The 17,564-nt window shown below is 48.2% G+C and overlaps 1 protein-coding gene across 4 annotated transcripts in view; it reads left to right on the plus strand.

Moving 5' to 3' along the window:
* Fam167a (family with sequence similarity 167 member A) overlaps positions 1-8,917 on the plus strand; it is a 32,688-nt gene extending 23,771 nt beyond the window's left edge. For all 4 annotated transcript variants that reach the window (XM_036199668.1, XM_036199667.1, XM_036199670.1 and 1 more), the window contains one exon: positions 6,703-8,917. In XM_036199668.1, coding sequence (XP_036055561.1) covers positions 6,703-6,966 — 264 coding nt within the window. In that variant the 3' untranslated portion in view covers positions 6,967-8,917. The remainder of the gene's footprint in view (positions 1-6,702) is intronic.
* The last annotated feature ends 8,647 nt before the right edge of the window (positions 8,918-17,564 follow it).

Genomic DNA, 17,564 nt, shown 5'->3' on the forward strand with positions numbered 1-17,564 from the left:
AGAAGGCAGATGTCACCTAGGGACCTGCAGGTGGAGTCCTGCTTTGGAGAGGGGAGGGCACCCAGAGTGTTTGTTTAGGACAGATCCCTCCTGGTCTCTGTAGAAGTCCATGCTGTAAATCTGGAGTGGTTTGGGAAGTTATTGAGTACCCACAGGCAACTGTAAAGCAGCTGGCCCAGTCACTGGTCATGGATGGGCATGGGAAAAGCACCCATCTGCAAATTGATTAGACTTCCAGTTCTACTATATCCCACTTGCAGTTTACCTAATCCTTCCCAATTTTATCACTGTAAAATGGAGGTGACAAATTCCTGCCTGTCAGGGTGTTGGTAAAGGAAAACAGAGAGGAGGAACCAAGGCCAGGATCAGTACCGTGTGTGTTTATGCCTATCGCAACACTTGATGCTCACAGCCACCTTCCAAGGTGGGTGCCTCTGATAGTATTAGCACCCCACTTTACAGATGAGAGAACTGATTATCAGCATGGGGGGGGGGGGTTGAAATCAGATCTGCCCAGCCTCAGAGCCCATGCTCTGAATGGCTATACTATACCACACTCCTTCAGTCAGTGAGCACAAAGGTGCCTTCTGCTTCCTCAACACAGCCTCTCAACTCCTGGCACTCTGCTGTGTTATTCTCCAAAGTTAACTCCATTTTTGCCTTCTTTCCAAGAATTTAATTCTTCCGCTCTGTATGAGGAGGTGTCTTATGCTAACACAGAGGCCAGCCATGGTGGTCTCAAGTATCAAAGGGATTGGTTCAGTCTGAAGCATGTCTGTAGGCTGGATAATCCCTTTCTGACATTGTGTGTGTGTGTGTGTGTGTGTGTGTGTGTGTGTGTGTGTGTGTGTGTTTATGTATATATATTTAAAACGTGTGGATCTATTGTGTGTAGTAGAATAATTAGATATGTTGTATGTTGGTCAAATCAAAATTAGCATTTCCACTTTTTCAAGTACTATCCCTTTTGTGGTGGGAACACTCAAGTTCTCCTTGAGTTATTAGGAAATATATACTAAATTGCTGTAGACTATCTGGGTATGATCAGACTAGTAGAACTGAGTTAGGGCCATAGTGCAGTGTTAGAGTGCTCGCCTCCCATTCATGAAGCCCTAGGTTCAATCCCCAGTACTACCAAAAGAATATTGGAATGGACTTCCCACTACCCAGTCTTCCTGTATTTCCCCATCACCGTCCCAGCCTCCAGTGACCTCTAGAGTTCAACTTTTTTTCAGCCTTCACAAATGAGTGAGAACATGTGCTATTTGTGGCTTATTCCACTTAACATAATGACTATGGTGGACTGTCCTTCAATAAACATGGGAGTACGTTAAAACTTCTCCAGGTAGTCAAGGTAGGTAGTTCTGTTTACAGTGACACATGCGCGCGCGTGCGCGCGTGTGTGTGTGTGTGTGTGTGTGTGTGTGTGTGTGTGTGTGTGTTTGTTTGTTTGTTATTTGAAACAGGGTCTTGTACTGCATCTCAAGCTAGCCTAGAACTTATAACATAGCCCAGGTCAGCCTTGAACTCATGATCTGCCCGTCTCAGTTTCCCAAGTGCTAGAATCACAGGGGTACTCCCTCACACCCAGCTATGTTGTACTTCTGCTTTGCATTTCCCCAGTGATTCCAGATGTTGGACACCTTTGCCTAAATTTGCCTGCTACCAAATTGTCTTCTTTTGAGAAGTGTCAACTCAGGTTCCCACCAGTCCTCAACTCTCCTCTCCAGCTTCTCTCTGCTGGGTGCCTTTTCCAGGCACACCTCCCTCCTCCACAGCCCAGCTCTGTCTGATGCAGCAGGGATGGGGGTGGGGTTGGGAGGCAGCCATCCTTTTCCCTTTTTTTCCAGGGGTTCACACCTGCCCAGGAATGTTCACCTAGAAAGGGCTGTTTGGGGACTGGAAGCCAGAGCCCCTGGCAGCTCTGAAAGTCCAGCCTCTCATAGAGGAGGTAACAGTTTGGGGACTTTCCACCAATGAAAAGTTGAAAACTTTATCATATCTTTAGAGATTCACACTTGTGTAGAGCCAGGAATTCCCCAGGAGGCCTTGAAGGGCCCCAGGCTCTGTTCTTAGCCATTGACTCTAGTCTGGCCTTCCCAATCTCAATACAGGCCCAACTCAGAGGAAGTAGACTAGGCCCATACAGCAGGCAGTATAACCAGCTCCCTCCTTCCTACTGAACCAGGGCGCCAGCTCTCTAACCCACAGCCCAGGCCAGGGCTACAGATCAAAAGGCCTCCCTACTGTCGGGAGAGGTCAGTCCCACCTATGTGGCCCAGCCGCCTCCTCTCTTAGAAACAACCTCTCCATGAAGCATACTTTTACTTCTACCTGAGTCCATAACTCCCCTGGAAACCCATTCACAATGTCGAGCTGGCTTCTGGGAACCTTTGAGTTTTTCCTTCTACAGGTTCCCAGAAACTCAAGTTTCCATTGAACAGGACACCTAACCTGTACCACCTGGTCCTTCCACCCTCATCAGTATGGCATTCACAGGGGTCAAACTAAGGTTAAAGTGTCCTGCATTGTCCTGATTCTAGGCGGACTCCAACACAATACTGATTGTAACAATGCCTGACATTATACGTGTCTGATTATAACAATGGCTGACCTTTGGGTGAAGCTAGACAAACACCAGAGCAGAATACAAAGAGTGTTTGTGAACCTCAAGAATTAGGTCTCTGTTGTCCAACCATGTGGAAATGGAACGCACTCTGCCCCTTCCTTCACATGTGCTGAGATAGCTACTGGCCCTCACACCACTCCTTTCTATCAGAGACAAATGGAGGCTCTCAGGTTAAGATAGCATCCACAGGAGTCTCAGATTAGGGACTAGACACATGTCCTTCACCTTAGTATTCTCTTTCTGTCTGTGCTGACTGGTTTTTGTTTGTTTGTTTGGTTGGTTGGGTTTTTTTTTTTTTTTTGGTTTTGGTTTTTTGAGACACGGTTTCTCTGTGTAGTTTTGGTGCCTGTCCTGGAACTCACTTGGTAGCCCAGGCTGGCCTCGAACTCACAGAGATCCACCTGGCTCTGCCTCCCGAGTGCTGGGATTAAAGGCGTGCGCCACCACTGCCCGGCTATGCTGACTGTTAAACACTGATTCCCAACCCCCACACCCTGGCAAACCCTAATGTCACTTAGCATAATGTCCCCCAAATCCAGGTTGTGACATGTGTCTGAATCTTCTCCTTGCTAAGACTGGATAACACCCAGAGTGTGGATTGGCTGTGTTCATCTATTTTGCAATTGGGGTGTACTGCTGTGAACTTGGGTTTGGGTGAAACCCTGGTCATATATATGGTACCCACCGAACTTATTCAGGACATCCAGGGGATGTCCACAGCCTTCATTTTCATTGCCCCCAGCCCAGAGCAGGCCTGAGCTTCTCTTTTCTCCTCAGGAAAGCACTTGGTGTGGTGATCTCTTCCCAGTAAGCAGAGACACATTCATCTGAGAGCTTTCTGTTCTGGAGTCTCTCAGTGGACTCTCCTCCCAAGCTTTCTTTCCTCCTTGTCTCCATTGCCTCTCTTTACCCCACAGTGAGCTGGGAAGTCAGGAAATGTCTTCTCTTGCAGAGCCCTGTAATTACTGTTTAGTTAGCTAATCCTGCCCTTGGGGGTTCACCTTCTACCTGAAGAAACAGGCTGATTCTCCTAAGAGGCTTCTCATTTGCCTCAAAACCACCAGAATCCACAGGCAGCAGAGGAGTCCAAAGGACAGCAATGGCTCCCTCAGAAAGGCTGCCTCCATTCCCTCAGGTCTCTGGAGACCCTCTCCTTACCATCCCCCTAGCCCCCTGACCAATGGCATCCCCCCCCTCCCAACCCTCTCTCACCAGGTGCTGGGCCCTGATTGTGGGATTTCTGGAACAGAACCACAGCTCTGACTCCAGCCTGTGCCTGCCTCCCCAGAGGGAGGGCAGGCCACCCTGGGGATGTGGGGGTGGAAAATAAGGACATTTTACACTGAGCTTTGGAGGACAGTATTTGACAGATGTTGAGTTGAGTCCCCTAGGCTGAGTCTTAGGACCAGTGCACCAGCCTAGGTGCTCCTGTGGGTCCCTTCCTGGCTAGAAGGGAAGCATTTGGCCACTGTTAGCTACTGCCCTAGAGTTACTATGCACAGCTTCTTGTCTGGTCTGGAGACCTCCTCAACTCCTTTTTGGAGAAGTAGGGGTAGAAGTTGGCTTGCAACAGGGTCTCCCCCAGAAGTCTGTCATCGCCTCCAGGCCCTGGGAAAGCCACTGCTTGACCCAGAGATATCTGAGGGCCACCATTCCCAGGAGGGCTGGGCCTGAGTTAGTTTCCTTGTCTGTAAGACAGATAAATGTGATGCCTCTGGCCTGGAGTGGGGAAGAGCTAGGGAGCCAGGGGTGGGGGTACGGATCTTGGTATTCATACTAGCCACAGTAACCTGTGTCCTTTCCACATTGCTAAGGAAATTTCATTTTAACAGCCTCTCAGCCATGTGAACCTGGAGAGCATGATGAGACATGAAATAAATTATCACAAAAGCACAGCGCTGTAGGAGCCTCCTCACAGGGTGGGGCTGGGCGCTGGGGGCTTGTCTCTAGAGCCATCTAGTGCATAGAGATGACGGGCAGTGGAATGGGGTTGTCAGGGGCTGGAGGAAGGGGATGGGGATTTTTTTTTTTCTTTATGAACACCTCTTTTAGTTAAGAAATATGGGAAAATTCTGGCGTTGGGCGGCGGCCATGGCTGCACAACAGGGTAAATTTTATGTTATATAGATTTTACATCTTTTTTCAAATTTCAGAGTCTTAGCCCTTCACATTTAAGAAAAAAGATTTATTGTTTATTTATGTATTGTGTGTGTGTGTGTGTGTGTGTGTGTGTGTGTGTGTGTGTAAGAGGGGGAGAGAGAGAGAACACTGAATGCTCACTAGTGAAGTCACTAATTTTCTTCATGGCAGTGGGTAGGTATTCCAAACCCAATGGAGGAAGTGAGAAATTTGCATTCATTTGCATAGCCATAGGGCGGGTCCTTCCTGAATCTCAGGGCTCATTGGCTCCAAGCACCTGGTAGGCCACAGAACTCAGTCTGAGGACTGAAAACACACGGAAACACTTGCAGGCGTAGGCAGAGTAAATGGCAGGATGGAATTGGGCCTCAGGTCAAGTAGAAACAGCTGGTGGCCTGTTGTAGTGACAAAACTTTGCTAATGGGACACCCTGCCCATAAAGCCTAGTGAGATCACAGCTGTATTCCTTCTCTGCCAAGTCACAACTGTGAAGTTGAGGGACACCTTAAAGCCCTTGGAGTTCCAGGATCCTCACTTGAAATCCGGCCCTTCGGCCCTTTGGTGCAGGTCCCTGGGGAGGCTGGGAGGGGCCGCAGGGTTTGAGGTGTAGATGGATTTTGAAAAGTGTTGCTGAGAGTTCTCAGTACAGCCCTTTCCTAACAGGAAACAGAGGTACAAAAACACATCAGAACCCCTCTGGAGGGTCTCCCAGCTTTGGTCAGCGCTATACCTTAGGCTCCACTCTACGTAAGAGGCAGAACTGACTGAGTGTCTCCTGGTTACCCACAGTCTGAGCTCCTACCCCAGCTCTACCACCCAGGGCCTTTTGACAGCTGACTTCAACTTCCCCATCTGTGACTTACTCTGCAGGCTATCACGAGGAGTAACTCTGGTTCATAGTAAATGTCAGCTCGGTTTTATGATCGGCTCTTAGAAACCTTTATTAAGATATGTATCAATAAGTCATTGTAAGATGGCTGATGAAAGAAAAAATAGCAGGCTGCACATGACCACTGGTAGGGCCCTATGCCCCCTGTAGATGACCCACACCCATGTGCATATGGGTAGCACTAAGTGGACTCAGAGTTATTAATTACACTTTTTTTTTTTAAAGGAGGGCATGGATTTGAAAGTTAGAATGGGAGGGCACTTGGGAAAATTAGCGGATGGTGGTAGTAGGTGCATGTGATGAAAATACATTGTGAAGTGTATGAATTGACAAATAACAAAGCATGTGATGCCAGCCCCCACACACGTGACCTAATCAGGACTATCCCAGTAGAAAGCCCTCATTGTCCTGCCCATCACAGCCCTTCTTCCCACCCAGAAGCGGTGCCGCCGGATTTGGTGTCTGCCACTCTGTAATCTCATTCCACCTGCACATCCACTTGAACACCAAAGAACCGGAATGAACTGGGAGTGAATTTAAGCTAGGACTGGCATGGAGAAGTATTGGTGAAATTATTAAGGCCATTCTACGTAGTTAAAAGGGAGGTTTATTTTGTGGGGTAACTTACAAATGAAGGGATAGTTGTAGGGTCTGGCAAAGGTATGGCGCAGTCCGGCAGTGTTCTCTGGAGAACTCTGCTCGGTCTACCTCCAGCGTCCAGGATCCTGGAACCAAGAGAAGCCTCTCCTCTTGATCCTGGGTCTTCAACGTCCTCCCTCAGCCCTGCCCTGTAGGCGTAACCATTACTGAAGCCTCAGTGGGAGTTGGAACTTCCAGGCCAAGGCTGGAATGGCTACCCACTACAGAGAAGGATTTAGGCATAGTTGTTAGCCTGGCACAAAGCGGAAGTAAGCCTGCTGCCAGACGGACCTGTCAGTGATCCATGACATCAGTTAGGAGTCCTGGTAATGAGTCTCCTCAGCAGAGCTCACAGAACTGCAGCCTCCACAGCCCTGCTGACACATGTCTGGCCTTTTCACTCCAGGCAGAGATGCGGCTCCAGGACCAGCAGCTGGCCAGGCAGCTCATGCGCCTCCGTGGAGATATCAACAAGCTGAAGATCGAGCAGACCTGCCGCCTGCACAGGAGGATGCTCAACGATGCTGCCTATGAGCTGGAGGAGCGAGATGAGCTGTCCGACCTCTTTTGTGACTCTCCTCTGGCATCCTCTTTCAGCCTTTCCACACCACTCAAGCTCATCGGCGTCACCAAGATGAACATCAACTCCAGGAGGTTCTCTCTCTGCTGAGAAGCCTTGGGATGGAAGGGGGGGGACCAGAGCTAAGGGTGAGAGAGAGGCAACTCTGACCAAGTTACCCAAAATGGCTCTCCCTGAGGTCATGCTGGGCAATGGAAGGTCCCAGGATCTGGTGGCAGGGTGGCAGGGCCTTCAGCTTTGCATACTTGGGTCTTCATGTTCAATACCCAAAGAGTCTGCAGGCGCTATGTAAGACAGGGTCTCAGCAGGATCCCTGTGGCCTGTCCCCTCAGTGGCCTAGACTCACTGGTGCTATGATGTTGGATCCCAAAGGGGACCTCCCCACCCACAAAGCTTGTTCTTACAGAAAGCCCTCCTCTAGGGAAGCTGGGAAGATTAGATGTGTAAGGCACACTCATCTCTCATGTAGTGTCAATGCCCACTTAGTCCTAGCTCTAACTGCCCCAAAGTAGGTGACTCAGCAAGCTGGGCAGGGATGTGTGAGGACAGGAAAACCTAAAGGAATAACAAGGTGGCACGTGGCACTTCTCTTTGATGGCCGCCAGCATCTCCGGGAAGGAGCTCTGCCCTGCTACTTGGAACTTCAGCCTTGATGCTACAAGGCCATGCTATTTCCAGCTTGCTCCATGACACATGCACCTTGTATAGCTTTGGTAGAGGAACCCAGATGCCCTTCTGTGCCCCCAGCTCCAGTTACAACCACTACCCCAGGAGAGCACCAACAGGCCACTGGTGACTCAACCAGGCAGATAGGAAACAGATTTCCCCCAAGTGAATCCGTACTGCAGGAGGCAGGACAGAGGCCTGGTGGGACCTGATGGTGTCACCCACATCACCTTATCCTCAGCACCAAAGACCACAGGGAGTCCAGAAGCCCATACTGAGCCTCTCTCAAGACCGTGCCTGACCTAAACAATGAATTTTCATTGACCATGACTGTTACCTAATAAGTTGCTAACTCGTTAATACCCGTCTGATTCTTGTCCACGTGGGGAACCAGTTGAGTCATCCAAGCAGAGTTTGGAGAGTTTTTCCCTTAGCAGCAGGCTTGAGGTCAGCAGAATGTTAAGCTGATCAGTTCAGGGAAGACTTGGCACAGCACCTCTGGCCACGTGCAATCCTGTTAACACAAGTTTCTCAGACATTGGGTGTGTCTAGTGAGGCCTGCTCATTAGCAGAGGACACAAAGTGAAGCCAGGAAAAAAGAATTAGTTCCCTCAAGTCACCAGGCTGTTTAGTGGCTATAGAATATTAAGGTGAGAAATTATTGTGAGTTAGGCCTAGATGGATCTCCTGTCAATGAACTTGAACTCCAAAAGATGGTCCTGATGTTCTCTGCCAAACCCATAAGTTGCCAACTTCTCTCTCCTCCCCTTTCAGGCCTCACCCATTCTCCCACTTTGCAGTCCAAAGTATTGGGAAGGAGGAGCATGATGCCCAGATGGTGGACCCTTGGCATTTACCATCTGTCATAGTCCTGTAGTCTATACTGACTGTTCTCTGTATATAATGTTCCTTCCTCCTGGTAATCCCCATGGGTTATGTCCACACATGCCACAACACACCCAGGGAGAGGCTGGAATGGGAACATATAACTGAATGGTGGTGTATGACCGAATGGTCTCTTCCTAGTGATTTCAAAGAGCCAGGCAGTTTGTGTTTCTTTTTGAAAAGGTAGAACAAAGTAGCCAATATTTCTTAAAAGCCCTGAAGTCCAGAGGCCTTGACCCCAGTCCTTCCCTTAGAGACTTCACAAAACACTGCCAAGTTCCAAGAGACCTCATAGCCCCTCATCACCTCCTGCCTCCAGTCACCCGCTGGCTGACACTCACACGCCAGGTCACAGAAAACACATGAAAGAAGGCCTGCCCGTGTTCTAAAAACAACGCCAAACTGGTTGTAAGAAATTAATCATTAGCCAGTCATGGGAGTGCACGTCTTTAATCCCAGCACTTGGGAGTTGGAGGAGGAGGATCAGAAGTTCAAGACTAGCCTATGATACACAGTAAGTTCTCCAGGCCAGCCTAGGCTACATGAGACCATGTCTCAAAAACATAAAAAGGGAAAAGACACCGGTCATTACAGAAACCGACACCCTTAGCTTAAAGCAAAGCAGAGGGATGGAATTGGATGTGGCCAGTAACTATGTGATTGAGCAGTTTGTGCTCAGCTAACCCCACTATCCTCTTCCTGCTTCTGTTCTCTAAGGGAATTGTGCCCCCAGGCATGGATCTGAAAGGTTAGATGCCTCAGCTTAAGTTGTTCATCTCAAGTTCATCCCAAGAGAATCTTATTCTGGGATGAAGAGGGAAGGTGGGGGGAGGGGGGTCACAAAAGTAGAGGGAAAGCCATTTTGTTTTCTTATGTGCAACTAGTATCTGTTAGCTCCCTGTCTCTCATGGTGAGCACAAACCATGAACTGTTCATTCTGCTTGTAGGATCCATGCAGAGGTGTCTGTAGGTCAGTGGCAACATTAGCAGCCTTCCACAGCCAGTTTTCCTGGTTGACCATATGTATACAGCCCTGTTTGCTATTTCGTCATTAACCATCTCCGTGTCCCCCGGAGTCTCTCTCCTCCCCCCACGAGACACGAAATATCCACTGTGCTGCCACAAGGTCATGTCCAATGCCTCTGTGGGCTCAGTAGCAATCACAGAGCCTAGAGGACCTGGGCAGGCCTGGCCATAACCTGGCCTCATCCAAGATCTACCCCTGTAGCAATACCAAGTGCTATTACATAATCAATGGACAATTTACAATTTTATTTTTATGATTATTTGTTTCTATATTACTGTTAGAAAAAGGTGAAATAAAAATATTTCAAAAGAAGATATCCAAATAGAGACATTTATTTCCTTTTTGCTTGTCACAGTTACAACATACACAAGACCAGGACCATAATTGGATGGATAGGTGGATAGGTGGATGGATGGATGGACAGATGGACGGATGGATGGATGGATTATTTAAACAATTAGATGAAGATGTAGGAGGGAGGAAAAGATTCTCCAGGACGTTCCTCCAAGAAGGGCCACTTGGAGGTGGTTACCAAGGACTTCATCCTATAGGCCATGTGAGCATACTTCATGTAGCCATCATGCCTTCATTTGTCCAAAGCCATAGGAGAAGCAATCCTTTCCTTCCTGTGGCAGTCTGTCCAAGCTGATGCTACTAGGTGACACTGTGCTCTGGGGAAGGCTTGAGCTTCAGAACGTTTCAGCCTCTCACTCTTAAATTTGAAATCAGTATACAGGAGAGTGACAGGGATGTCCCTGAAAGTGCACTCTGGAGACATAGATTCTGGCTTTGTGGTTCCTCAGATCTTCTCTTCCACATGCCCTGGAGGGTCAAGGGCACCAGGGCAGGCAGGGTCTTTTAATAGTCCTGACTTCATAACCTTAGGAAGGCCATATCAGAGGTCAAGGTGGGTCAGGAATTCCATTATGTGAAACACCTGTTGGCAACTCCAGAAGATTGAGCAGGTGTGACTAGGCTTTCTCAAAAAGCACATATAGCATGCTCAACCTTCCTAATGCTCCGACCCTTTAATACAGTTCCTCATGTTGTGGTGACTCCCAACTATAAAATTATGTTTGTTGCTACTTCATAACTGTAATTTTGCTACTGTTATGAATCATAACATAAATATCTGTGTTTTCTGATGGCCTTGGGCAACCCTTGTAAAAGGATCGTTTGCCCCCACCCCAAAGGTTGAGAACAGATAATGTAACCTGTGGCTATGAGGGAGTACAGGGCAGCACTCAGGTGTCTATCCTTAAAGTTGGGCATGTTGGTACATGCATTTAATCCCAGAGCCCAGGAGGCAGAGGCAGGTGTATCTCCGTAAGTTTCAGGCCAGTCGGGTCTATTTAGTGAATTCCAGAGCATTAGTGCTACAGAGTGAAACCCTGCCTCAAATTAAAGGAAAGGAAGAAGAAAGGAAAGAAAGAAAGAAAGAAAGAAAGAGAGAGAGAGAGAGAGAGAGAGAGAGAGAGAAAGAAAGAAAGAAGGAAGAAAGAAAGAAGAAAGAAAGGAAGAAAAAAGAAAAATCTACCACCATAATGGCCTTGTAACTCAAAGGACATCTAGAGGCCATAGACTCTTTCACCCAGTGCCCAGGATGCATGTCCACTTCTTCAACACAAAGGAAAGCTGACACGGGCTTTAAATGACTACAGTAAATATAAGGGCAGAACAAGATCCAGTACAGTCACCAAAGCTACACAGAGATACCCTGTCTCAAAAAAAATGAAAATTGCAATAAATTTGCTGGCTAGTCTACTAAATTGCTAAACTCCAGGTTCAGTGAGGGATGCTGCTTCAATAAATAAGGTGGAAGACACCAGCTGTTGGCCTTCAGCCTTCACATGTACATGTAAATCCATGTGCAAGACACACACACACACACACACACACACACACACACACACACACACACACGAGGCCGTGTGTCCTGTGTGGAGAGACAGCTCTAACTGGCAAAATTTCCATGGGTATGATCCCCAGAGCAGCTGGTGTTACAATGGAGTAATGGCCATGAACAGAGAAGGGCAAAAGGCTGGAGACAGAGAGGCAAGGCCACAGACTGAAGGAAGGATGTGTTCTCAGAGAGGCATAGCAGGTGAGGTCAGAACACCTAGTGGGCTACAGGAGCTGGGGGCAACTCTCACCAGCCTCTTGGGCCTTGGGAGTCCAGGTTTGGGTTGTATAGGAAGTGTTTTGGGGTTTTTGAGTGACAAATGATCCAAGGTAAGCCTTATCAAAGTCTAAGAAGGTACTTAACAGGTAGAAAGGTGGATAGTGCCTTGGGAACTATGCAGAGGCCCCGCCCCCAGACATACATACACGCATGCACACCTGCATACATGTGCATGCACTCACAAGAAAGTAGAAGGGACGCGGCACAGAAATGAAGCTCAGAAGAGCAATGAGGATATGGCAATCTGGACAGAGCGGTCCTCTGGAAGGTCACATGTGGGAGGTTGGGTGTAATCTCTGATATGGATTTTGGAGATCAAGCCAGCTGAACTACACAGGGCAGTGGAGGAACAGAGATGCTCTCAGGTACTGACCAGATGAAGGGACATGAATGTGATCTCTCAGAAGTGATGCAGCCCCTGGAGTCTTGCTGCCATCCTGACTGATAGAAACCACTTGTGGGCAAGTGGGATGACCACTTCTGGTGCCTTTATACTCCTCCGGGGCTTCCCTTCCTCCGGGATCTCCGTGTAGGCTGGGCTCTGTGGTTGTTTGCCTTGTGCTTAGGAACGGTATTTAAAGAATAGCCATATCTGTAGCCTTCTATCTGAGCAGCTTCCATCAGGTAGGGCCTGGGGACCAGGTCTGTCTGCATGGCCATTTTCCTCAGGGTCGTCATCGTCGTGCGGCTCAGCCTTTCCCTCCCAGCCAGCACAACCACAGACAACAGGGTTCTGAGGTGGAGAAAGAACAAGAGGGGAAGCCTCTGTATTCACCGAGAAGCATGTCTGTCCTGGGCCTGCTGTGGCCACTGGGAAACAATGGCCTATACTAGGTGTCACAATCTGGACTTCAGTCTCCCAAGTTCAGGTGCTAAAACTGAGGACCTCAGAATAGATGTATGGGGGTAATAGGTTAAAATGAAGTCATAGGTGTAGGCATGTTTGTTTTTTAAAAGGTGATTTGGACACAGACGCATAGAGGGAGGCCATGTGAGGACATGGGGATAAGATGGCCATTGCAAGCGCAGGAGGGAGGCCTCGGGAGGGCCCTGCTCACACTTGGACTTCTGGCTTTCAGAATCATGACAACAGAAGGTGCTGTGTGAGCCACCCACTCTGAGGTATTTGCGCTAACCATTGTGGTGGTTAGTTGTAACTCTCAACCTGACACCACTGGACTCACCTGAGAGCCTCGATTGAGTCATTGTCTTTATCTGGTTGGTCTATGGCCATGTCTATTGAGAAGTGTCTTGATTGTATATTGATGTAGGAAGACACAGCTCATTGTGAGAGGTACTATTCCGGCTACATGGACAATACAAAGTTAACATGGAAAGCAGATAGCATGGGCACATTCTCCTCCCTGCTCTTGACTGTGATACGATGTGGTCAGTTTGAGTTCCTGCCTTCGCTTCCACAAAAATGATAGACTGTGACCCGGAATTATAAGCCAGATGAACCCTTCCTCCTCTGAATTGCTTGTGGTCAGGGTGTTTTATCAGAGCAACAGAGAGAAACTAGAACATCCGATCACCCAAAGCAGAACGTCTGCTTCTCCTCTCTGGCCTTTCTTCCTTGCTCCCTCTCCTGACCCTTTAGCTGTTCACTTCTCACACGTATTTGGCCAAAACAAGACCTAGGGCCAAACATGACCTCAGAGGGTTGGTGAAGTACATAGGTAACCAAGCCACAGACATGAGCATCCAAGTAGTTACAGATGGGCCCTCAGCCTGGGATCAGACCAAGAATCTTCCATCCGCTGAAGCCACAAAGACTCTTTAGTGAGAGGATGTGCCATGTCAGCCCCTGGCAGGCAGCAGGACAATGTGGCTGAGTGTAGGAAGAAAAGATCACAACTCCAGCTGGTGTTAACTTCTTCCACAAAATTTAAATGTACATGGCATCAGCACAGCTGCTCATTACTTGGTGCCTGAATCGAGGATGCACACAAACCTTTTGGCTGAAAGACACAAAATCAAACAAGTATGCAGCCAGCCTTTGTCTGCAGACATGGTGCTGGGTTGTGCCTCCTGTGGTCCTTGGCTGTGCTTGATGGGACAGGAGCCAAGACTGTGTTCTTCTGGGAGATGGTACAGGAGCCAACACTGTTCTGGGAGATGGCTCGGGCACATTTTGTTTGGCCGCAGCGGGAGGTGCCTGAATGCCCGTCAGTCTCCCAGGAAAAGGCACAGTCCCTGCTCTTCTACTCAGAGCTGAGACCCAGAAAACACGAGATGGGGAAAGAGGTGAGAAGGGACATAATGTGGGGGAGAGCGGAGCCTAAGAACAGGAGCAAGAAAACGCAAAGGGCGGGGGAGGGAGCCTTCTGATGATGCAAATGGACCCCAAATCTCAGACCATGAACTAGGCTTTCCTACCTCCTCATCTCCCCTCCCTCCTGTAAACATCAGTCTGGTCAATCCTGAGAACAGGGCCTAGAAATCACAGCTTCTGAGTTTGAGGCTCAAGGCGGTAGGGGTGGGGGAGGGAGGTAGTAGATAGCAGACCCTGCTGTAGTAGGAGACCCCCAGGCTTACAGGGTCCACCAATTAGAGAGGCTTCTCTGTCTCCCGTTGTCCCTGTGAGGCCACACCCCAGCTTCAGCCAGAAATGCCCCCAGCCCACAGCAGGTCCTCTCCTCCTACCCTGCTCTTCAGGGGGCCCAGTGGGGCTCACAGTATCTCCTCCTGTACTTTGGCCTCCCTGATCACAATTACCCTAATCTCCACACCCACTGGTCTCAGGAAGAAGAGGCTGAAGCCACCACCATAAAAAGGTGCCAGGGATGCCGGGCAGTGGTGGCACACACCTTTAATCCCAGTACTCGGGAGGCAGAGGCAGGTGGATCTTTGTGAGTTCGAGGCCAGCCTGGGCTACCAAGTGAGTTCCAGGAAAGGCGCAAAGCTACACAGAGAAACCCTGTCTTGAAAACACACACACACACACACACACACACACACACACACACACAAAGCCCAAACAAACAAACAAAAACAAAAAACAAACAACAACAACAAAAAGGTGCCAGGGCATCTAGGGGACACAAATGGATTTCTTTTAAGCAAATGAAGTTTCTGTTTAAAAGATGATGACTACTTTTATTTCTAGAAGACAGTGAGTCTCTCTGGGGCTTGGAGTTACAGCATGTAAAACCATGGCCTTACATTGATTCCACCAGTTTTCTGGGACATAGCCATCATCATGGCAATGGATGCTGTCAGTACCAGCGGGCTCTAAAGTGGCAGCTGGGGCATAACTCATAACTCATAACCAGATTGAGAACCGATACTATGGCCTGTTAACAGTCAGCCAGTGTGCAGCCAGCGATGAGCTGGAGTCTCTCGGCTTCTTCCCTGAGCCCTTCACTCTGGCTTCCCACCTCCTCATGTTTCTTGTTCAAACAACAGCAGAGAAGGCCTGAGGAAACAAACCTAGCAACAAATGGCTTTCAGACTGCCGGCCTGCCATACACTGCAGTTAGGCAATCCTAAGGTGCCCTCTGCTGGGGAAATAAGGACTATATTTGTATGTGCATTCCGTCCATTTGGCGAAGTCAATAGGTTTACTGGTTTCCTCGGCATCTTTGACTGTCAGAATTTACGGTTTGTTGAAATAACCCACATTTTGATACTTTTCTCCATGGACCAAGTGTGAAATTTCCAACGGAAGTAATCTGTTGAGATTAAAAATCTACAAGTTGTGTGTGTGTGTGTGTGTGTGTGTGTGTGTGTGTGTGTGTGCGTGTGTGTAGAGGTGGGCATCCACCTTGAAAGGATGGATGGATGCAGACTTTTTGGTCTGCTGTCCATCTGATTGCCTCTCTCCAGCAACCCAGCACTCTGTTGGAAGTTCTTACACCACAAGTTCCTCTGTGGACCTGAGCTCTAATACCTAGCACCCAGATACACAAATGTCCTGAAGGATTCTAAGACACACACACACACACACACACACACACACACACGCGCACGCACGCACGCACGCACGCACGCTACACAGCAGAAACTCCATGTAAATCACCTGAGTGAGGGGTTCAGACAACTCCTTGATATCTACTTCAAACCATTAAGTAGGAAGATTGGCTCTGGTACCCAAAGTCCAAGTTCCCAGGCAACCTTGAGATGAGCCTGGATGAGGCTGGAGAAAGTGATGCTGATCATCTCCCAGGTCACGGTAAGAGATATCTGACTACCTGGGCTGTACACTGATGTGCTCCAAAACTGTGTTCAACTTTGGGTACATGTCCCACTCTGCCCATGGTGACAGTGGGGTAGTAGTGTCTGGTGTGCTGATCCAAGCCACCTTTGACAGCAGTCACTCTGTTTAATTGTTCTTTATGGTCCCCTCCTGTCCCGCAGATGACATCACTCAGGGTCACTGGGACCACTTTCAAGGAGCCCTTCACAAAACTGGATAGATCTTTCTGTGCCTTAGTGACCTGTGCTTCCAGAACTCTCGCCTGTCCTGGCTGCCAGCACTTGCCCAGTGCCCTGTAAACCCAGCTCTGGCAGCATACATCAAGTGGTGGTGATCCTGGTGGGGATCTTGTCTCTGGACAACAGACAGACTTGGGGAAGGATGAACTAACTGCCTCAAGGACTTGGAAGCTCTAACAGATTTGTTTGTAGCAAGTTTGGTGACATCTTTGGCAGCTCATTTAGCAGTGGTTCCTTCAATTTCAACAGTCAAAACAGTATAAATGAAGAAAAATGACTCGCAGCCAGATTGAAGCACAGTCCAGCCGCTAAGGGAAACCATGGTCGAGACAAATACACCAAGAGGAATTCTCTTTTTGGTATGGGCTTTAAAAAAAAAAAAGATTTATTTATTTATTATATGTACAGTGTTCTGCCTACATATATGCTTGCAGGTCAGAAGATAGCATCAGATGGTTGTGAGCCACCATATGGTTGCCGGGAATTGAACTCAGGACCTCTGAAAGAGCAGCCAGTGCTCTTAACCACTGAGCCATCTCTCCAGCCTGGTTTGGGATTCTAAAACATGCCATTTTATGGGGGAGAGACTGATAGGAGAGGAGGGAAGGAGGGGAAACTGTGATTGGGCTGGCAAAAAAAAAAAACAACCCTAATTAATTAAAAAATTTAAAAAACACAATATATAATTTTAATTTAACTAATTAATTTTTATGTGTATGAGGGTTTTGCCTGCCCTTGCATGTCTCTCTGCACCTGGTGTCCATAAAGACCAGAGAGTGTATCTAATCCCCTGGAATTGGAATTATAAATGGTTGTGAGTCACTATGTGGGTGCTGGGAATTGAATCCAGGTCCCATGTAAGAGCAACTAGTTCTCTTAACCACTAAGCCATTTCTCCAGCCCCTAATTTTATGAGTATAAGTGTTTTGCCTATGTGTATGCATGTGTACCATGTGCATATCTGGTGCCTTTGGAAGTCAGAAGGGGAATTCAGATTACCTGGAACTGGTGCTGTGGGTGGTTGTGAACTTCCATGTGGGTACAGAGAACTGGTCCTTTGCAAAAGCAATAAATGCTCTCAACCACTGGCCATCACTCCAGTCTCCTGACTTTTTTTTTTTAAGTTAATTTTATTTATTTACTTTGTGTGTGTGTGTGTGTGTGTGTGTGTGTGTGAGAGAGAGAGAGAGAGAGAGAGAGAGAGAGAGAGAGAGAGAGAGAGAGAGAGAATATGAGCACATGTGGAGATCAGAGAAGTGGAGGGCTGAGGAGGTGGTTCATGGGTAAAAGTGACTGATGTCAAGAGCTATACCCTGAGTTTGACCCCGGGAACTCAAATGGTGGACGGAGAGAACCAGTTGCTATAAGTTGTCTCTGATTGCCACATGTGCTCCTTTGCGTGTGGACACACACAGACACTCTGTCTCCCCAAAAGAAAGGATGTTGTGAAGATAACAAAACACGGCCCAGTAGAGTTAGTGAGTTTGTGGT

This window comes from Onychomys torridus, chromosome 9, assembly GCF_903995425.1.
Source record: "Onychomys torridus chromosome 9, mOncTor1.1, whole genome shotgun sequence".
Taxonomy (NCBI): Eukaryota; Metazoa; Chordata; class Mammalia; order Rodentia; family Cricetidae; genus Onychomys; species Onychomys torridus.